This window comes from Theobroma cacao, chromosome 5 (assembly GCF_053813885.1).
Source record: "Theobroma cacao isolate CCN51 chromosome 5, ASM5381388v1, whole genome shotgun sequence".
In the NCBI taxonomy this organism is placed as follows: domain Eukaryota; kingdom Viridiplantae; phylum Streptophyta; class Magnoliopsida; order Malvales; family Malvaceae; genus Theobroma; species Theobroma cacao.
The window spans coordinates 39337524-39361194 of record NC_142643.1 but is presented as its reverse complement, the minus strand read 5'-3'; the positions used below and the strand labels follow the sequence as shown (position 1 = coordinate 39361194).

The 23671-nt window shown below is 33.6% G+C and overlaps 2 protein-coding genes across 2 annotated transcripts; both read right to left on the bottom strand.

Annotated features, from left to right (window-relative positions):
• Positions 1-2354: 2354 nt before the first annotated feature.
• On the bottom strand, positions 2355-18096 carry LOC18599434 (ALBINO3-like protein 2, chloroplastic). Its single transcript, XM_018122049.2, has 14 exons — positions 17749-18096; positions 17528-17634; positions 16106-16233; positions 15279-15350; positions 13882-13983; positions 13313-13363; positions 13078-13143; positions 10149-10196; positions 3829-4005; positions 3681-3736; positions 3469-3586; positions 3133-3222; positions 2819-2928; positions 2355-2703 (listed from the first exon to the last, which is right to left on the bottom strand). Exons 1-14 carry the CDS (start codon positions 18006-18008, stop codon positions 2547-2549), a joined length of 1542 nt encoding a protein of 513 aa, XP_017977538.2. The 5' UTR covers positions 18009-18096; the 3' UTR covers positions 2355-2546.
• Positions 18097-18856: 760 nt separating this feature from the next.
• On the bottom strand, positions 18857-21332 carry LOC18599432 (dynamin-related protein 4C-like). Its single transcript, XM_018122353.2, has one exon. It carries the CDS (start codon positions 21055-21057, stop codon positions 18973-18975), a length of 2085 nt encoding a protein of 694 aa, XP_017977842.2. The 5' UTR covers positions 21058-21332; the 3' UTR covers positions 18857-18972.
• Between the last annotated feature and the right edge of the window lie 2339 nt (positions 21333-23671).

Below are 23671 nucleotides of genomic sequence, written 5' to 3'. Positions count from 1 at the left end.
CATAGCCATGCCAAACTGTATGCCAACAATGTTGAAAAGTTGTTTTTGAAGCATGAAAGTTTGTTTTGGCTTAGATTCGACTCATGGTTTCTTTAGTCAGCACAAAGAAATCCAGAATCCAATTCCAAGTTTTCCCAGCATTGGAATAGTTGCTCATAAAGACCTGACTTTTACTCCTTGTACGTTCAAAGAGAAAAAGTCAATTTATGAAAATTGTTAGCATTGGAGGAATGCTTTCTCGTGAAGAGCACCTGCCTTACTGTTTTGTACGGCGAATAAACGATATACAAGTCAATTTTAAGAAATTCAGTGATCTATGGTAGGGTGAGCCAAAATATTTCCAACCAAATAAAATCCATCTCAATTGAAGTTTAAGTTCCATCGTTTGGTTTGATTAGAACGATTTTCAGGATGTTCGGTTTTGTAAATGTGGTTAGTTTGGTAAGTTCGACTTGATTTATTGTTATCAAACTTGAATTAATATAAATTTAAATTATTTCTCACATATTAATATATTTTTTAATTTTTATACTATTCAATAATTATATATTAAATCTAAAATATTGTTGAATTTACTTGAACTTGTTGAAATTTATATTTATATATATTATCTTAAAGTTTAGTAAGATATCATAAAAGATATATTTCAATTCGATTTTTTGAAATCGATCAAAATAATTTGATTTTCGATCGATTTAGTTAAGTATAATAATTCGGTTCATTCAAATTTTTACTCAAAGTAAGTTCAATTTTTTTTATTTTTACAACTTTAACACTTCACTGACAGTTTGCACACATCCAATTAGCAGTTTATTTTCATTTCTACAGAGGAAAAATCACAAATTAAAATATAGAGAAGCAAGAAAATAGATGTCACTGGAGAAAATTTAAAACAAAAAAAGGGAAACATGAAAGATATGTGGCAACGATGAAATTCATCTTGTAAAAGTGATTGCCATTAATTAAGACTTTTGGTTTATAGAACAAGGTAATAAACTTATTGGCAAGCTACACTAGCTCTCCTATTAATGAAAAATGTTTTTAAGACACCTTTTAGCATAAGCAAAGTGAATTTTTCCTTAAAAAATTTAATTAATGAAAAAGAAATTTCTGTGTTTAATATGTTGTATGTCAGAAATATAATCCTATCTTTTCATTAATTTAATTTCAGTAATCGTCTTCTTAACAATAATATTCCTATGAATTCAACTTATAGAAAGACGCCTAACGTAACTTTAGATCTAATTTAACGTTATAATTAAATTGAATAAATCTAATGAAAAATGTGGATAACCAATCCTTTAATTCAAACGTCAATGTATATGGTGAAGACTTTGAGAAATCATTTAATTATTAGTGGATGAAACCAAAAAAGATTGCCAACTATCATTTAATATTTCCTGTGAGGAGTTCCTACTGATAATTAACGAAGTTAGCCAAGTCTAGCATGTCTCCTCGAACATAACATTCAATTTTTTTGTTTGGAGCAAGAGGACTTTCACGTGAATAAAATGTCAACAGAGGATGTGTGTGTATATATATATATATATAATTTTTAAACTTTTTTTATTTATTTTATTAATTTATTAATAATTTTAAATGTGTGGGAACCATTAATCCCGTTGACAGAGTAGTGTATACCAAGGCAAGAAATTAAGGTTAAACACAGATGCAGAAGCGCAGAGAATTTAATGAATGTTATTGATAGGGCACATGCATAAAGATGATGACATTTAACACTGCCACAAAATGATGGCACTGCCTGAATAGTTACATCTTTGTTAGGCTAGACTCTCCTTTCTGTTATTGCTTAATTGTATATGCATGGAGAGGGGGCTCATCAAAGAACCATTGCCTTCACCTTTTTAAGCAAATTCCCTGGATGGTCATCAGGAGGTAAAATTTGAAAGCCAATGATAGTCATATGCCAGGGCCATCATGACAGGAAATTTGTCTAGTTGTTACTACACCATACAAGGTTTCAAGTACTGATTAGAATAGTGCTCGTGAGTGCTTTTTGGGTGCAGACAGACAGGACTAACAAGTCTGAATCTGGTACAGAGGTCGGTCAATGGTGAGCTGTGATTGTGTTGTCTAATGTGGGACAGAAATGTCCAAACAAAATGGTACAAGACAAGCCCTCCTTTTATTGTAGTACGGACGACATGATTAATTCCATTTACAAGCAATTTTAGCAAAAACCTTGATGTAGAGCAACTCATTGAATTAATCATATTAATTGGTACACATGATATTAACCACACATCCCCATATCCATAGTCTCTACTCAACAGTCATGGGATATGTCATATATGTTGTATTAATATGGAAAAACGAGTCCATGAAGCCAAACATTTCGTACGGCCACCAAAAATTTTTCTAGCATTGAATATATGGAAGACAGAAAATATGGTCCCCAAAATTGCTGGTGCTAAACATACAGGGGGCAGCCTACTTGGCTGAGGCTTTATTCTATAATTCAATTATGGAGAATCAAACAAACAAATGAATACATCTCAAATAATGATACAATTATGTGGAAAAAATCAGTAATCTCGTCTCCTACTGTTAACAAGATCGCTAGCAAAATTATCTTCTTCATTCTCTACTTCTTCCAATAAATAGTTATAATTAGGATTATAAGCAACAACTAAGCGCAAAAACTTTAATGCTTCAGCCTTACGCCCTGAGTCAAGAAGAGCACTGGAAAAACCCAAGCCCAACATGAAACATGTAAGCATTTGTATACAAGATTGAAGTAAGAAGAGATTGCAAGATAATTGATTTTCAGCAGAAAATATATACTTAAACTTCGGACCTTGAGAGCAACAACAATCCATCAAAGTAATGAGCTTTGCTCTTGGGATCCTCCGGCTCTTTCAAATTTGCAATTCTTTCCAGGTGTGCAAGTCCTTCTGCCTTCTTACCCTGTGACATAATGAGGAAATGGAAAAAAAAAAAAGGTGAAAAGCGTTGCAATGCTTCATTAAATGAACTTCTGGCTTTTAACCTTACCAATGAAATTCACAGAATCATGGGCAAGCCTACATTAGTTCCAATGTATGGAGGATAGGTTAGATAAAGATATATAATGGCATGTTGACAGATGAAATAGGAAAGATATTGCTTCACCTGTTTCATATAGACAACACCAGCCCATTGAGATGATAGAATTAAATGATCAACATCCTCAACTTCTGTCAGATGGCCAGAGAGAGAGAGCTGATAGAAGTCAAAAGATTAGCTTGTCATTAGCTGGGAACCAAAGGATGGAGTCAAGAATGATATTCCAAAGTAAACCATGACTTTACACCAACAAAATTCTGAACTCAAGGCACTTCAAATATAAGGAACATATGCTACTAATGTGCTAACTTTTAATCTTTTCAAAAAAAAAAGTGTCTTAACTTTTAATCTAATGGCTTACTAAACAATAACTTTGCCATTTTATAAAAAAAAAATTCAAACCTTTGAAATGGCATGCTCTAAATATTCACTAGCCTCCACCAGCAGTCCCTTTTGCATTAGAGTCTGCCCCATGACAACCATAGCTTTTACATGTTCAGGATCTTTGTCAAGGGCCAATCTGCAAAGAAATGTTAATTTTACAATGCAAAAAGCCAGTTGACATGTAGAAGGAAAATAATAGAAGAAATGAAAAGGTAAGACAAGTAACTAACTTTAGCAATGAAATTGCTAGATCTTTCTCCTCTCGTGACAAGTGTTTGATTGAAAGCTGCCAACAATTCCAATTAAAACGATGTGAGAACTTTTAACTAACCTCTGCTACTTATATAATGTGCTGAGTTCCTATGCTTGGACACTTACTGCAAGCAGTTCTTTAGGACTTAAGTTTTGAACAGCAATTCTGCGTTGCTTTGAGGGTGGCTCCACAGAAGGTGTTCCTGCTGTACTACTTTCTTCAGAATTTTCAACTGTTGCAAGAGCATCCTTATCTGGTAAGCCCAACTTTGCACGAACAGCAGGGTGTTTGAGGGTTAATTGCTGCAATGTTGTTTACAGTGCATAGAGACACGTTAACTTAATCTATGATTCTTGCTTAAAGACAGCATAAATAATGCCCAAAGCACTTCAGGACCTTTCCCATTTGGGTATCCATAACCAACAAAGGATAGCAATGCAATTACAAATTAAGTAATATTCGAGCATCTCCAGGAACCAGTATATAAGTTATATATCAAAGGAACATTGAATAATCAATCAAAATAAGTGAAAGAATGATGGTCAAATGCATACATCTCTTCTTTTTACTCACTAAAAAGTAAAAACCAATTTCAGTAGTGTAACATCCCATATTTTAGTACATGCTTGGGAAAGACCTTCAGGCTGATGGTGAGGTGAATTGAGATTGATAGAGATGCCTTGGAGCTTCAAAAGGTGAAATAAGAATTTTTGAAAGGAATTAAATAATATTATCTTGATTGATTGTTGCAAATTTAGCTAAAAATGTGATGAGTATGATTGGTATAAGTGTGGGAGTGAAAAATGTGCATATAAGATACATTTTAATGCATGCACATCAAAAGAATGCATGCACATCAAAAGAGTATGATTGAGTATGATAATAGTACAAATGTGTATGAATATATTTAAATATTATTATGATATATTGATGGCACGCAAAATGGATATTTTGCAAGTGCATGGATAAAGAAAGGAAAAATAAAAGATAATTGAAGTCAATAGAATGGCTGAAGGACCTAATTGAAAAGAAGAAAAGTTTGGAGGGTTAAATTGAAAACAAAAAAAAGTCCGAAGACTTAAAAAAATGAGAGAAATGCAAATGCATGCATGAATGGATAAAAGGAAAACCATGGTCTTAGTAAATTAACCCATGATTTCAAAAGAAAAGTGAAATGATGTGTTGCGAAAAGAAAAGATGTAATGATTACATGGCATTTGATGTGACAAAGGAAAAGTGAAATGATGTGAAAAGAAAAGTGTAAAGATGGTATAGCATTTGATTTGAAAGGAGGATTACTTTGAGCTTTCAAAAGTAAAGCATAAATAAATGAAAAGTAAAAAAAAATTGTCAATCAAGGCTGACATAAATAACAAAGTTACAAAAGTATACAATAAAAAGGGATAACTTTGGAGAATCTACTTTCAGCAAAAAGAAAACAAAGTTTTGCTCCTTGATTCCTCACAAACCCAAGAGCTCATTGCTATCCATTTTCACACCACCACCACAAAGTGGCTCATTCAATATCACAAAGTGCTATCCATCAAGCACAACACAATTAACTCATCAGCCTAGGCATAATCCATCTAGACAATATATCACATAATCATGTTCCATGGCAGTGTATATACATGCGTTATGCATTACATGCATCAATCACAAAAATCAAACAACTGCCCTACTCACCTTAGCTTGGTGGGATTTTTCTTCACCAATTATTTATCCTCAATGAGCCTAAGCATTTCATGGCTGCATGCACCATTTATTAACCTCAATCCACTACCCAAATCATATCGAAACAAATTCTCAATCAACCGTTTCATCAAAGATTTATTAGCTTATATTAAATCATAGTTACCTTTATCTAACTTGACTAAACGGTAAAAAAATCACAAGTTCTCTTGTAATGTAGCCTTGGGTTCCTTGCGAATCACCAACATGCAAAGGTTTCCTTGTACCGGTGTGGTGTTTGTCTTGCTACCATGAACTTTCACACAATTACCAACCCATTTCCTCAAGAAATCAATAAGCCAAAAATCAAATTCTTACCTACCTTAACTTGCTTGAACCCATGAGCCACTCATGCTCTCTTCTTCTTGATTCTCTCGGTTTCTCCCTTGGTATTTCTTAGCCAAAATAAAATCTAACTCATGTTCCTCAATTGAGTGATGGGTTCGTGAAAGTAAAGAAGCTCGGTTGTGTTAAAATGGAGAGAAATGGGCTCTCAGGAATCAAGGACCAAAACTTTGTTTTCTTTTTGCTAAAGGTGAGTTCTCCAAAGTTAATTCCTTTTTGTTGTATACTTCTGTAACTTTGTTATTTACCCCACCCTTGATTGACAATTCCTATTTCACCTTTCATTCATTCATGTTTTACTTTTGCAAACTTAAAGCAATCTTCCTTTCAAGTCAAATGCCATGCCATCATTACACCTTTCTTTTCACATCATTTCACTTTTCCTTTTTATCACATTAAATGTCATACCATCATTACACTTTTTCTTTTCACATCACATCATTTTCCTTTTCCTTTGAAACCATGGGTTAATTTTACTAAAATTATGATTTTCCTTTAATCCATCCATGCATGCATTTGCATTTCATTTAACTTTCATTTCATTTGCATTTCACTTGCATTTTTCTCATTTTCCTTTAAGTCCTTTGACTTTTCTTTATTTTCAATTTAACCCTCCAAATTTTTCTTCTTTTCAATTAGATCCTTCAACCATTCTTTTGACTTCAATTATCTTCTAGTTTTTCTTCCTTTATCCATGCACTTGCAAAATATCTATTTTGCATGCCACCAATATATCACAATGATATTTAAATATATACATACACATTTGTGCCATTATCACACTCAACCATACTGTTTTAATGTGCATGTATTACAATGCATCTCATATGCACATTTTTCACTCCCCACTTATGCCAATCATACTCATCACATTCCTAGCCAAATTTGGCAACAATCATTCGAAATAATTTTATTTAATCTCATTAAAAAATTCTTATTTCACCTTCCAATGTTCCAAGGCATCTCAATCAATTTCAATTAACCTCCCCATCACCCTAGAGGCCTTTCTCAAGCATATACTAAAGTAAAAGGTGTTACAAGTAGTTAATACAAAACTTAAAGTAAACCTTTTACGACTATTAAACCAATTGATGCAACAAAAATGAAAATAAATTGGGTCCATGAAATGGGAAGCTCAAGTTGGAAATACACTAAGTATTCTTTTGCATGGTCACTGCATACCCCTAAGAAAGGCAATCCAATTCACGTGTCCTGTATCAGGACACTTTTGCATCCCAGATTGCAATGGTACACAATCCAGTTATTTTGCAAATACAACCACTGTCCATTCATCAAACATCTTAGTAAATCTCATGAAACAAGAAACTCATTTAGTCAAAGGCAACCACTGTCCACTGAGAGATATATTTGATACCTATGTATGTAACAAAGGCAACGCTTAATTAAAGTTCCCACAGCTTGAGCTTCTAAGGATTGCCTTAGCACACGGTCAGAGTTAGAACATGAACATTGGGATAAGGCGACAATTTAATAGGTCATAATTAAAGTAAGATGATACATGAATAGAACATTATTTCCAATGGTTGATTTTTTTAAAAAAAATCTAACATTAGAAAGATATGGAAGAGTAATGTCAGATAGTTAAGAGAATTAAACCGGATGGTTAGCAAAGTCAAGCCAAGGAATTGGTTCTTGATTTTTAGGAAGTAGTTTCTGATTTTACTCTTTAGATATTTTTAGTTTTTCAAAAAATTGAGATTCCTTAAATTAAGGAATCTTTTCTAGTGCCTAAAATAAGAGGATTCAATAGCAGATTCTGTTGTTATGTTTTCCCCTATATATTGTAGTTGTTATTCAGCAAAATGAGACAAGTTGAATCAAGGTTTTTTTCTTACAAACTTACAAGGTATCAAAGCGAGGCTCTTGAATTTTTTTTTTTTTTATGGCCAAAACGGCCATAACTGGGGCAAGAAGAAACACAGATTCTTCTGAGAAAGAAAGCTCAAAAATAGGGACTGCCATGACAAATGGAGCAGACTACTTTTCCCAACATTCTTTCCAATTAACCTCCCACAAACTGAACAGCAAAAACTACCTAGAATGGGCTCAGTTTGTGAAGCTAGCAATTGATGGCAGGGGAAAGCTTGGGCATCTGATTGGAGATGAGAAGCAACCAGAAGTCGGAGATCCAAATTTGAGCAAATGGAGATTAGAAAATTCATTAATCATTGCTTGGTTGATCAACTCAATGGAGTATACCATAGGTAAACCCTATCTCTTTCTACCTACTGCAAGAGATGTATGGGAAGTAGTGCGTGAAACCTATTCCAATGTAGAAAATTCATCTCAAATTTTTGATTTGAAAACAAAATGTGGAAATCTTTGCAACCAAAAGAGAAAAAGACAAGTTGGCTGCAAATGGGTATTCACGACTAAATACAAGTCAAATGTATCCCTTGAGTGATTCAAGGCACACTTGGTGGCTAAAGGTTTCACTCAAACATATGGTATTGACTACCTCGAAACCTTTGCATTAGTGGCGAAGTTAAACACAGTGAGTACTTCTGTCAATTGCAACCAATCTTGACTGGCCTCTACAATAGCTAGATGTGAAGAATGCATTTCTTAATGATGACTTGGAGGAGGAAGTTTACATGGATCCACCACCGGGCTTTGAAAAGAAGTTTGGATCAAAAGTATGCAAAATAAAAAAGTCTCTATACGGGTTAAAACAATCACCAAGGGCTTGGTTCGAGAGGTTCACCCAGTTAGTAAAACGCAAAGGATATATCCAAGGACAGATAGGTCACACCATGTTCACAAAGTATTCAACTAATCGGAAGATAGCTATTCTCATAGTGTATGTGGATGATATCATTCTGACTAGGGATGACACACCTGAGATGGAGCAATTAAAACAGTGTCTAGCATCTGAGTTTGAGATTAAAGATTTGGAATCACTAAAATATTTTCTTGGAATGGAGGTAGCTCGATCAAAGAAAGAAATTGCAGTTTCACAAAGGAAATACGTCCTTGATCTACTCAAAGAAACAAGGATGAATGGTTGTTGTCTTGTTGAGACTCCAACTGACCCAAATCAGAAACTTGGAGATAGCAAAGGTGATACGGTGGATACACTACGATACCAGAAACAAGTCAGGAAGCTTATTCACTTGTCACATACACAGCCTGATATTGCATTTGCAGTAAGCCTTGCAAGTCAATTCATGCATTCCCCTCATGAAGAGCATCTTGAAGCTGTGTATCGAACCTTAAGATATTTGAAGAGTTCTCCAGGAAAGGGTCTATTTTGTAAAAAAAATGAACGAAGCATTGAGGCCTATACTGATGTAGATTGGGCAAGATCTATCACAGATAGAAAACCAACATCAAGCTATTGCACGTTTGTGTGGGAGAACTTATTGACATGGGGAAAAAAGAAACAAAGTGTGGTTGCTCAGAGTAGTGCTGAGGCAGAATACAGATCAATGGCTTATGCAGTTTGTGAAATGATGTGGCTGAAACGGGCTTTGGAAGAGATAAGAAGACCTGCAACCATGCCTACGAAGTTGTACTGCGACAACAAGGCAGCCATTAGCATTGCACACAATCCGGTTCAATATGACAGAACAAAACATGTTGAGATTGACAGACACTTCATAAAGGAGAAAATTGAAGCAGGGGCTATTTGTACGCCATTTGTTCCAACTTTGCAACAAATAGCTGATATTCTTACAAAGGGTTTGTTCAGACCTAATTATGAGTTTCTTATCAGCAAGTTGGGCATGATAGACATCTATGCACCAACTTGAGGGGGAGTGTCGAATAGTTAGGAGAATTAGGCCAGTTGGTTAGCAAATTCAAGCCAAGGAATGGGTTCCTGATTTTTAGGAAGTAGTTTCTGATTTTAGTGTTTAGATATTTTCAGTTTTTCAAAATAAGGAGATTCCTTAAATTAAGGGAACTTTTCTAGTGCCTAGAATAAGAGGATTCAATAACAGATTCTGTTGTTATGTTTTCCCCTATACATTGTAGTTATTCAGCAAAATGAGATAAGTCAAATCAAGTTTTATTTTCTTATAAACTTACAAGCAATAACCACTGAAATTCTTATATTTGTGTAAGCTGATGCTTACTCATATCTTACATATTTTTTCTATCAATTCACAATAACCAAAGCAATGTGTCAATAAAATAACAATTTCAAGGATGTTTGAACATCCCAGGAAAAATTCAATTAGCAAAGCTAATTTTGACCATCGAAATGAAACATTATATTATTAGTCTCATTGCACTGTCAAAAGCATCTTTGAAAACTAAGAACAGAATAACCAATAAAATATACAATGCAGGCACATGTTGCTTGTAGATAGAACCAAAAAAAAAAAAAGGGAAAAGCACAACTGACCTGAATAAGACTTAGTGAACTATTGGTAACCCAGTAGACTAGACTTCCCTGCAAAATCAGGAAGAAAAATGATAAATAAGGCTTAGATGCAGCCCCAGGAGCCAGGGTGAGAAGTATGAATTACAACATCACCAATTGCAGTAACAGTTAAGATGATTGTAGAAAAGAAAGCAACAACAAAACTTTAGAGAAAAGAAAGAAAAAACAAGAATTTAATAGAAACATAAGCAATTGCTTTTTGCCTTTCACTATTTTTTCATGAGTAATGAATCAATGTAAATCCATAGTAGTAGCATCCAGGGGCTGCCTTTTTACTAGTTGTTTCTAGTGATAAATTACTCCTCACAAGTTATGAACACCACTATGGTTTCACAACATCCTACTGTGGAGCAACCTAAGAAATTTATCTTCACTTTATACTGATAAACCTTGCAATAACTTTTGCTTTACAGCCATTGGCCATAGGTAAAGCTATATTCCTTGAAAAAAGCATCAATCTCACTCAATTTCTTGCAAGACACATATGGAACAGATTGTCCAGAATACTTTTTACAAGGTTATCTGAAGCCACATAAAATTCATAGTCAAATCAAAGCATAAGAAAACAGCTTGGCAGGGTATGGAATTTGATCATATATCATTTTAATTTCAGTTAACAATTTCGTGATTCGGTCAGCAAAATTGGTAGATCTGCTTTCAACGCCAAAGTGGGTGTTTTCCTCTCAATGGGGACGGAGAGAAAGAGAGGTTAAACGCATTGTTCACAGATTTTTGCTTGGTCTCAGGAGTGTCAGAAATTGATACATGCTGAACACAGCAACGTACAAATTTTTCCTGTGTTTTTTATGGAATATGGAAGGAAGCTATTTGAAGATTCAAATTATCTAATACTCTATGGGTTTTAATTGTAATTTTTATATTTGTTTAGAACATTTTAGAATATTTAGGGTATTTTATAAAAATTATTAGGGCTTTAGAATTATATTCGGTATTTTCCATTTCTACAAGGGTTTAGGGTTTAGCTATAAAAACCTAAGTTATTTCAGTTTCTACAATGCCTGGATTGATGAAATATTGAGATACTGACTTTGAGTCTTCGAGTGTTTTTGGCAATTTTGGAGATTTTTTATTGAGATTTCACGTTATTTCTTGAGTGTAATTGTTGGAGACTTGTTCTCCATCAGTTATCCCTTAAATTTGGAGGCACCACCCAGACTTACATCCTCGTTAAGGCATGTTGTATGTGTTTCCAACATGGGAACTTTAAGAAACATGACACATTGGAGTAACATAAACTCAAAGAAGGCAAATGCTAGACTTGGCTGTCCAAAACAACAAATCAAAAGGCAGCCCAGAAGCTTTCATGATTAACCAGATCCATATAAAGAGCGGTGTTAACTATTTTGCTGCAAACACCTATATGGTACTAATTGAGTAAGTTAATGAGGAAATAGTTCAACAATGACCAAATATACAATTATCATTACAGATAATCAGTTGTATTTATTAGATAGAGAACGTATTATGGTTTTCTCTAATCTAAAGTAATTCTGACCAATCTATATAAGATCTATGTATAGTTAGCTGATCTTAAAATTGACATGATTTCATCCACATCTAGAACTTGTAGAACATTGACTGCGCATGGAAATGCTATTCATTTATTATGATATAGTAAAAAGGCTTAAACCCTAAAAAAGCCCCTATACTATACCCCTCACCTTTTAGTGCATTCAAATGTGTCGTTAAACTTTTATTTTGAATCAAACAAGCCCTTAATCCTAATGGAAAAGTACCTGCCATTAGACCCAATGCCAGCTGGTTTTTTCTGTCCACATGGCATATGACGTGGCTTAATGAGGTGACCACATGGTAGCTGATGTGGCATTTTCTCTTTCCTCTTTTTTTCTCTCCCCTCCTCAAAATGACAAAGTTTTGAGGAGGCTTATTTTTCCTCTCTCTCTCTCTCTCTCTCTCTCTAGGATCTACCTAGAATCTGACCACCATCATTGCCTGTTGTCGGCAACGTCTGCCACTGGCCAAACCTTTAAAATATCCTATTTTTTTTGTTCCTCATGCCTCCCTCTACCTTTTAATCAGTTTAGTTTTCTTTTTCCTCCTTTTCTCTTCTTGTTTTCTGAAAAAACAAAACTTAGGTTTGTTCAAAAAACTATTTCGATTAAAGGAAAGATGAGAAAGAGAGGAATCAAAAAATGGTTTTTTTTTTTTTTTTTGCAATTCCAACATTGGTTGGTGACCAGCAATTCTTGTTCTAGTTTTGCAATGTGACCACGTTAGCTAGCCAAGTCATATGTCATGTGAACAAAAAAGAACAATTCGCATTGGATTTAACAGCAGTTACAATTTTGCAAGGCTGAAGGGCTTGTTTGACTTAAAATATAAGTTCAAGGGCTCATTTAAATGCAATAAAAGTGAGGGACTTAGATGAAAAAACAGATGTAGTACATGAGCATTTTTAGGTTTACTCCAATTAAAAATCACCAAAAATATGTCAATGTGCATAGCTGGGTGAGGGTTAAAAGTTGACTCAGAAAAAAGTACGGCATTCCAAATACCACCCAGGAGGAGGACATTTTAGACCCAACATCAAGGTGTTTTTGTACTTTACCCTTCAATTAACCATATAAACAAAATGGGTATTATGTAATGAACTAATACATAAAAAGGCTCCTTTCATCCTATAGTTTGATTGAGATAGGCACATAATGTCCCAAAGGAAGTAGACTTTTAAAGAAAGTAAAGCAATTCTACTATTTACAAATATTTTACCTTACCAGCAGCAGGATAACTTTCATCAACTAATTCAGAGTTTGTGAGAAGGTCAATTCAATGAAATCAATTTGACATACAACATTAAAAAAATAAAAAGATAAAAGAGAAGAGAGAAGCGGAAATGTTAGATAATTACCTGGGGAATCAAGAAACCGATACCAAAAAAGGGCAATGTCAGAAAATCCAAATAGAACTTGTAAACCTGCAAAAATAAAGATTATTCCAGATCCTTGTTGAGCTAAAAGTCTAAACAATGAGAACAAAATGTTATGGACAATTAATTGAATAAATTAACATAAAATATGTTTTAGCCCTCCAAAACGTGAAAGAGCAGCCGATTTTAGAATTGTGCACAATTTCTGTCTACTCACTTTCGCCAAGAGCGGATCAGCTTTCTTAACTGAAGATGTCCCAAAAGAAATCTGATAAGATAATAAATCATGTTAATGAACATTCAAGTGACATGTTCTCAAAGTAATTCATTCACTTATACTGCAACATAGATACTATACAGTCACAAGAAATATTAGATTGTGTTTCCAAAAACAATAAAAGAAAGGGAAATTGGAGACATTGGAAAAGAAAGCTGAGAGCCTGAGGCAGGTTGCAGCCAAAATTAGTTTTGGCTAAAAGGCCAGTCACCATCCTTGACAGGAATCTTGGACACTTAGCAACAATAACCCGTACTAGGGGAGCCAAAATAACCAAAAGAATGACCTTAAAAATTGTTGCTTTTTACAATATTCTGCGAACCCTTCATCAACTACCTAAATTAATTGCATCCCACTACATACAGACCACATGAAATTGTTCAGTACAACTACTAATCACTTAAATAAATTAAATTTAACATTTCATTATTGGGTAAATGGTGGATTTTACTTCCTGTATTAGCAATAGATGTGAACAAGATGAACAGAGACGGTAAAGATTACAATACCTGAACATTGATGTAGTGCAAACTAGCAATCAGAAACGGAAAGATAGGGCCTAAAACACCGTGAGGAAGTTCAGTTAAATTTTGGAACCATAATGCACCACCCTGGAATTAATCATGTCAGAGTTTCAAATTTTGAGCAACTCAATGCAGGTATTAAAACGTAAAAGATCATAGAATATGGTAAGCAGTTTAAAAGGGCACACCATGGCCAAACATTCCAACTCCCAGGTACACATATTACATGAACTAGAAAAAGTCAAATCTTGGATTCAACCAAATCACAAATGCAGCACCAGGTAAGTCAATTTATAGAAAGATATTTCCAGAACCAGGAAAGTAAGAATAGATTAAGTTTCCATCCAAAACAAATCTAGATAGAGAGAATGTGAATACAAAAGACAACGAAAATCCGCAATTAAAACACAAATATGTGGCTGAAGCACCATTTTGATAAATGCAAACAAATTGTAATCATTTGAAAATAAATAATAGGGAACAGCAGGAGCTGCGTGCAGTTCTGGTTGCAATAATATAAAAGTCCAAAAAGCAGCAATCAAGCCTACAAGCATCTAAGATACATGTAATTCAATAATTAAAAATTTAAAACAAATAGTAGGTTTCGTTAAAGAACCATGCCCAACTTTGAACAGTATCAGTTCAAGTAAACATAAAACTCATTTAAAACCATAAATTATTCATATTTCTGTGAGCATAATTATATATGACTAGTATAAAAAAACTGGCTAAACCTTCAACAGAGTCAAACGACTAACAGTAACTTTTAAAGGACAATATCCAAGCAGCTACTTTTATGACTAAACTTCATTTTATCTCCAAAAGTACAGCTATTTATCACAAGCATATTGATGAAAAAGAAGAAATAGAAACATAGAAATATTTTTATTCATATACAACTCTTCTTTTTCATTTCTTAAACATAATAATATCAAAAGGGGAAAACTAACTGGGCAATTGTTTAGATTATAAGGTTTGACTCGTCTATTAACAACTCATTAACACATCAAATAATAAATCAGTTACTACAGTTAAGTATGAGTTTGGAAGTGCCATTGAGTATTTGTCCAGTATGCATAATTTGTTTACTGTGATGCAATGCATGAAAAAGAAATTGTGGTTGTCATTTCCATGGACAGGGCAATAACAAGCATGATTGACAACTATTATGACTAAAAGTAGACAAATATTTCTACGAATTCAATTCTTACTCGAAAAATGGCACATTAACAGTTAATGATACAAAAACTTCCAAAGAAGAAACTAGCAAGTTCCGAAGAAAGTTTAGCTCCTAATCCTATCATGTGTGAGGTTATTAACCAATTATATTCATAATGATACAATTACTTTCAGTATAAATAAGCACCCAAGCAATGCCTTACACTATCAAACCCAGGATGATTATCCAATGACATTCTGCGAATGCTGGTCACCCATAAAAGAAGGCACGGGACCTGACAAATTAAAAGATACGGCAAGTGAGATAATTGAAATTTATTTTTATCAGAGCCATGCAAAACCTTTTTTTAGAGTTTCTGGTAAGAGAGATTATTTTCATTAGAGTTCTGTTAGTCCGGACAGTTAAAAACCCATCAAAGGATTGTCTTATTTAATCAACTTATCCAATTACAATATCTCATGTCAGCAAAATATCTATTCTCAATATATGTATATTTGTCACTGGCAATAGGAACTTGATTTTTGCACTATTCAATTTTGTTCACTCTTAGAAAATTAAATAACTTTCTATTCATTTTAAAACCTAAAATAAAGCTCAATATAATCAGAAAGTACCCACTATAATATATTAATCCCCGATATCCTTACTTGACAAGCAACATAACAACATCCCTATTTGCAGGGTTTTATGCTTGGAACATGCATTTAAATTAATATTAATAGATGTAAGACCATACTAATCAAGCACAGAATTGTTAGGTCAAACTAGCATTAATAATATTGCAGAGTTCAATTTTCAATAGCACATTAATCAATAATTACAACTGTTGTGCCAAAATTGCCTATAATCTATGAAGTTCCTCTTCACTTCCACCTCTATTATGCACATATTTTGCTTGCAATTCCAAATGTGTAGAGTAACTATACTTACAAACCAACATCTATATATTATGCATGTCAAGCATTGCATAGGACAAACATATTTAATCTAAAAAAATAAAATGATTCTTGGACTGCAAGGGAGGATTACCTGAGTGAAGAAGGGAGCAAGAAACCATAAAAATGAAGGGCATCCAATTGCCTTTCTTTCCTTCCGGAAATGTAAAATTTGGTCTATGTAACTTCTTCCTGACATAGTTGATGGCAATGGAGAAGGCACTATGAGAAATAGATCAGTGTCAAACAAAAAGTTAACTGTAAGTTAAACAACAAAACAACAGGTAAAAAAAAAAAAGGATTTCTTTGCATAAATTCCATAGAACAGATAACATGTGTTTCCCTACAATTGTGTCAGCAAAATTCAAATATCAAACGTTTAAGAGAACTTAACTAAGAACACATAAAGGGGTCAGTATTTGCATGTTGTCTGAAATAACAATGCACAATAATGTGTTACAAAGGAAGGAATTTGCACAGATTGACAGCCAAACAAAATAGTCTCAAGTACCATCAAATGTAGAAAAGACACTTATAAATTTCCAACTGGTTACACAAATAAATTCATTTATTTTCAGCTTAACTGGCTGCAGGGTTGTGTTCACTTTATTATCAGTAAAAGGCAAAATAAAGAGCCATGAGAAAAGGAGTATGTAAGACATAAAGGCAAAATATTTTAAGGCAAAGGTGCAATTACACTCTAAAATCTGAAATAATGAAACAGAACCCGAAACCATCATGAAAAATATTTCTAAACAAACTCCCAAATGTTAGGATTCATCTAATGTTGCCAATGGTTCACGTGTCCATCAAAACTTGCTTCAAAATATGATCCGTAAACAAACCTATACTTATACAAACGCCCTATTTTCTTTTATTATTCTCCATAAAATTTGTTTAGATGAGCCAAACAAGACCAAAATGCATTTATCAATTAAAATGATAGCATCAAGTGACCCACTTTAGTTGCCAAAGGAAATAAAATGAAAATAAGTTGAAATAGTAGAAGTAACTGCCTCAATGCTTGTGGTAATCAGGCCAGATTGTGCCAACGTAGTAACAGACTTGAGGTTCGCATGATTAAGAAAACTTGAAGCTCAATCTTTAGTTTTTGTATTTAAACTTAGTTTAAAAAAATAATTGAGCTCTACTCAAATAGGATCAATTATCATTAGCTCAACTTAAGAGCTAAAAACTTAACTTAGGAGTTTAAAACTCAAATAAAACTTCAAATATGAAAATAAATATTGCATTTTATTCATATTATACATATATAAAAGATATTAGAAAAGAAAGTATAAACTCCATTTGGCTCACAAGCCACTCCAGTCCCACATAGAAATACTCGAAGGCAGCTTGACTAGTTACTTCACGAATTTAGGTTCAAGTATTCATCATGCTAAGACCGAGTAGTTCACGAGTAGTATGCCTAATTTACATTCCCAACAATGCTACAAATTCAAATATTAAAGATAAATTAAATTAAATTACTAAAAAAAAAAAGAAAGAAACTTACATTTAGGACCTAACTCTCCAATCCTTTTCAACTTCTGAAGATGAATAATAACTGCTGGCAACAATGCAAATCGCATACCCACAGTGGCAGTTGCAATAGTAATCCACCTACAAAATAATTCATAATTTCTCTTTTTTTTCTTTAAAATGCAAAACTTCAAAATTTTATTTTTTTCCTTCATTTTCTCGGGTACCAACAAGAGAGAGAAGAAATTGACTTACCAAGGGAAGCCAGTGAGATTATGGTAACCATCAAGCAACGAAACGATCGCACGAACCGGAAGGATTGATTCTTCAACGTTATCGGCCGAAGAAAAGAAGGATCGAGCGATGGAAGGGGCGAATGGACAGAGGCACGGCGAAAAGTAGGGGTGAGATAGAGGTGCCGGGAGGGAAGGGAGGTGAGAGACACGCGCGAGAGAGAGAGTGGAGAGACGACTGGAACGACGGAGGTGGGAAAGTAGGATCATGGAAGTCGCCATTGCCCATTGGCGAGGGAAAGGAAGGCCCCGATTGCCTAGAGTTTTAGAAGACTTACTGTAAACCTCGAAAAGGTTTTTTTTTTTTTTTTTTCTCTTTTTCAGGTCTGCAAATGGTGATTTTTTTTAGTTTCAATTTTAATTATTTTAAATACAAATTATTTACTTTTCAAGGAAACCAATTTAAAATTTGATAGTTTTGGATTAAATTAAATTTTAATATTTGTTTATACTTTTAAGGGAAAAATATTTTAAAGTTGAGGTATTTTGTTGAATATAATATAGATATATAACAACCCAATTTTGAAAAATAAGTTACAACATTAAATCAATGTTTTCTTAGGTAAAAAAAAATCAAAATTGTCACTTGACAAGAAATTTTCAAAATTTTCTTCACAATATTTTAATTTAGTAATAGGTATTAGGTACATGATTCACTTACTCATAGAATCTCTCCCATAATAGAAATTTTTAAAAATTTCTTAAGTGAATGTTAGATTTTAATTTCGATTAGAATATAAGAGTAACAATTTTGGGGCCCATATATAAATAAATAAATAAATAATTTTGTTTAATTTGACATTAATTTGCAAGATCAAGATGTAAGAATTTGCATATATTGCAAGCTTTTTTTTTTTTCAAAAGTAATATATTATTAGTTTCTTGGGTTAAACTTAAAGCTACATCAAACTACAGATTTTATTTTTATTTTGTTTATGCTTTTTATTTTGCCCTTTCCAGCTTCAAGTTCTTACTTTTTAGAGCCCTTTGTTTTTGGCAGAACATTGCTTTACTTTTAATGGGCTTTGCGGTTTTCATCAGGAATGCTCTGCTTTTAGTTGTGTAACAACTCACCACAAACAAAACATCTTAATTGATTGAAAGCAATACTACATGGTTATATCTTATACTTCTACATAACTAATCACAAACTTAAAACGCACAAAATAAATATATTAATTGGCACCTAATCATCATAACCTGCAATCCTGTCCATGATCTTGGCCACGACATCCTTGGACTCCTGCAACAGCTTGATGCTCCTTTTCAGCTTCTCTCTCTTTCCAGCAATTGCAGGGGATTCCACCAGCATCCTTTCAATTCCACGCCCGTCTGGCCCCATCAACTCATTCACAATCTCCTCCATGTCATTGTTCACAAGATTATGAACACTATACTGCAAATGCAATGCCATGGAATCGACCAACCTTCGCAGAACTATCTTCCAGTAGGCAGTCATTCTCATCTTCAGGTCGAAAGCTTGATGCAGAACATTACGATGCTGCCTCAGATGTTCAACTTCAATATCCCCAAAACCTTCCAGACTCACCCTGGAATACCCGCACATTACTACATCATTTACTTTCTTGTGGAAACTTTCTTGTTGAGTCATGAGCTTAGTCCACTTCTCCATGTAATCAGGATTGCAGGTATAATCTGTCAGCTTCTCCATCTGCACAATCTCCTTCACCCTATTCATCGACTGCTCCCTCATCCTTTCGACGAGATTATGAGCTGCTCTCTTCGTAGATACCTTAAGCTGGTAATATATTTCCGAGTGGCGCGTCAAAACAGAAGTCACCATCCCATCTATGCAGTCCCAAACCTTTTCAGCAAATTCAATTGGCATATTGGAAATCCTATCAACTTTTGTCTGCAAGATGCGAAGGAATGCGCTGCGAGGAAGGAAATTTGGCAGTCCAATTCCTTGAGCATCTTCCAAAACCTTAATCTCCTCAATTAAAAAGTCTTTTGTGGGATCATTATCCTCAGACTCGTGAAGCTCATCAGAGAATTGATTGAGCATTTCAACCAAACGAGCAGTGCCATGCTTGCTACTATCATCAGGGTATTCATCAAATTCCCCTCTCAGAAGAAGTTTCCTGAGGGATTCTTTAGCTGCTCCAATGATCCTCATAAAAGCTGCCATGGCATCTGCAACAGAAGTCAAAGCCTTGGGCATTCTTTCCAGCTCTGAAGCATTTGCATTCAGCTTTTCACTAATGTTCTTCACGATCACCGGTAAGCACCTCGCAATAATATTTGCCTGTATTTGAACAAGTTTCTGGGCCAACACTGGGACACCCACAATTGATTTATCAATCCTTGACAGATGTGGATGAGTTTGGAACAATCTGGCCTCTTCCCTCCTTGCTTCTTCATAGGACTCATCACCAATACGATTTCTGACACAGACATAACCAAGTCCTATATTCACATCATCAGCAGTAACTTTCTCAAATAGGTCTTCAGGGGCCCTATCAGCCTTGGTAACCACGGCAAGAGTTCTTTCACCCGTCTTGTCGACTTTCTGTGACATCCTAATGGATTCACAGGTAGAAAAATCAACAGTGGCAGACAAAACATTGAGGATGATGCTTTCCTCGGGTGTTATATACTCCATGATAATATCTCTGATCTGCTCATAGATATTCTCAGGCTGACCTTGAACAGGCACTCTAGTAATTCCAGGAAGATCAACCATAGTAAGATCAGGAACACCATCCTTTTTCACCACCAAAGTAAGCGGTGTGTTAGATATGCCCTTACCATGACCTGCAATCTCATCAGTTGCAAGATTTATGGCAGTTGTGATATGGGATTCCTCTACAGGGACTGTCTTGCCATTGTACTCCAAGTGAAGCTCTGGCGTTGGACTTTGATGACTTTGCAGCCTCATTATGAGGGGTACTCTAGTACAAATACCCTGGCTTCGAGGAAGACTAATACCAGCAAGTGATTCAAGAACACTGGACTTCCCTGATGATTGGTCTCCAACTACAACAATTGTGGGGAGTTGTATGCCTTCTTTCATGACCATAAGAAGCCTGAGCCTGTCAATGGCATCAAGCAGAGGTCGGATTTGGTCATTGTATTGCGAAACAATTGGAGCTTGGACTGCTACTTCTTCTTCTTCTTGTGCCATAAGAGGATCTTGCGCCGTGATAGGTAGTATTGTTAGTGGTTGAGGATCGTCATAGACGACCATGCCGTTGACTACTAGTGCTCCATTGCACCCTGAAGCAACATCCTCATCATATAGAGCACTCATTTTCAAAGAGAAATGACAGAAAAATACGGTTTGCGAAGATGTGTTTGAGACTTGAGAAACAGAGCGTAAGAGGGTGAAGAGTAGGACTCAGCAAATCTTGATGTTTTAGAAGAAAACTTTGATAGCAACAAGCTTTCACTGAGTGGATGACGAGTTCAGTTGAAGATTGAAGTCTTCCTAGGTTGGAATTTATAGAGAGGTTTTTCTGGTCCTTCGGTGAAGGTTCCTCCATTATAACGCTCCAATCCAGAGGACCTTTGCTAATTAAGGTCCCTAAGACTAGGCACTTCACTGATAATTGAGGGATGAAAATACTAGGAAAGAGTCCTTTGACTCTCGGGCCCTTATTGATTGGGAGAATTACACTTAGATGCTGTGAAATGATAACAAATTAACGGCCAGTGGTTTATTAAAAAAACTTTTTTTAATGGTGTAATGTTTACAATTAAGTGTGACCGGATACTTTGTAAGTGTACTAAAAATTCCCTTCAAGGAATAATAAGTACATGTCACTAAAATGTAATGTACATATTGATATTACAAACATAGTGGAATGTGCATGTTATTTGATTATTACGTGTAAGATAGGTGAAAAATATTTTGTATATTTAAATTATTATGAATTAATGTACATATATTTTTTTTAAAATAAACACTTTTATTAGATAGAAAAATAATACCCCGATTATATGTTAGGGCCTCTCTCTCTCGCTCCCCACTTCCCAGTATGTCATTTAATTATAATGTACATGATAATTTTATAATTATTTTAATATTATAATGTAAATGTATATATTATTATAAAGAGATATGCATATTATTATAATAGAATATGCATATCATTTAACAATTATATGAATAAAAATGTGTGAGAATTTTTTTTGGATGGTTTAACCATGATAATGTACCTATCACTATAATAAGATGTGTACAATATTGTAATCAAATGTACTTATACGTGATTTAATTATTAGATACAAGATACCTAAAACAGTCTATGAGTTTAAGATAAATATGTCTTTTAAGAACAATTTCAACCTTAATCTAACTTTTTTGAGATAAAACTAAACTCAATGAAAACAACGAGCAAAAGTAAGAGAACAAAATTAATGATGAGAGATGTTCAAATTATTACAACATCATGTGCATTCTATTATAAGATGATATACATTACTCAATTATTTTGTACAATTTATTGTAATTTAAAATTAATTTTTTTTGTTAAAACTAAGAACAAGTAAGGGCATTCTCATCACTAAAATAAATATTTCATTACACTTGCTTTTCAAAAAAGAATTCATTACACTTGAGATTTATTAACTAGATATTTTGCACCAAATTCTATTTAGTTTTGATAAAAGATCATTAATTCGTTTGCATTCTACTACACCCAAGTGTAATTTTCTCTTTTCGAGGCTTAAAAAGAAGAGTTGGGCTTGACCTGTGATAGTGCCTAGTACTAGCACTAGGCATATTCTTTGACTTTTCATTTGTACCTTTTTTCCTCCTTACTTACGAAATCTATCTATATTATTCAATAAAGAAAAGGAAAAAGAAAATGCATAAATTATGCACATTCCCAAACATATTCGTAAGGGAATATGTTCAGTGGGAATAAAAGTTACGAGATCTACCCTTTCCCATTTTCTTCCTTTTTTAGATTCTGTTAAAGTGGGAATAAAAGTTGGAGAATAAGTAATGAAATAGTTTTACAAATTTTAAGAGTTAAATTTCATTATTTTTGTTTTGAATTATTTGAAATGGTTTTATAAAAGATTTTTTATATATAATTTTTTAAAAAATGAGAATTTTAAGGAGAAAAGAAAAATACTTCCAAAAAAAAAAAGAAAAACCATCATCTATTGTTTTGATTGTTGGGTGAATATTTGACATAAAATACATGAATATTTATACCAAGATAATTCATTTTTGACAATGTTTTTAAACAGTTTTGAATTATTTAAAAAGTTTAAATAATTTTTTATTTTTTTATTACATTTAATCAAATACTTAGATTTTTATTTTAAGTTAAATAAGTTTTTATGATTAATAATTAATTAATTATCATTAATAAAAATATCATTTATCATTTTCTATATAATGTGACGTTGATGTAGATGATGAAAATACCTCGTTACTAATCATCATATTACATCAACATATCATATCATTATTTATTTTAATATTTTAACATGTCACATTAACATCACGTAATATAAAATGACAAATGATGTTTTAATTAGCAACAATTAATAAACTATTAGTCATAAAACTTATTTGATTTAAAATAAAAATATAAAAATTTGATTAAATGTAATAAAAAATAATGATTTATTTGAATTTTTCAAAATAATCTTGAAAATTTTTTAGATATTATGTTTATATTTTTTTGTATAAAGAATAAAATTTGATTAGCTCATTTTGTAAAATAAAAAATCAACATAAGAGAGTGTAATCTAAAAAGTGAAATTGACAAAAATTAACATGAATGAAGTTGGAATTTATTTTATGTGACTGGAAGGAGACATGAAGTAGAGTAGAAATTTCCTGATGGGTAAGCAAAGGTAGCAAAAGTGCTGACACTTGGGTGCCTTTCATGGTGGAAAAGGCTGTG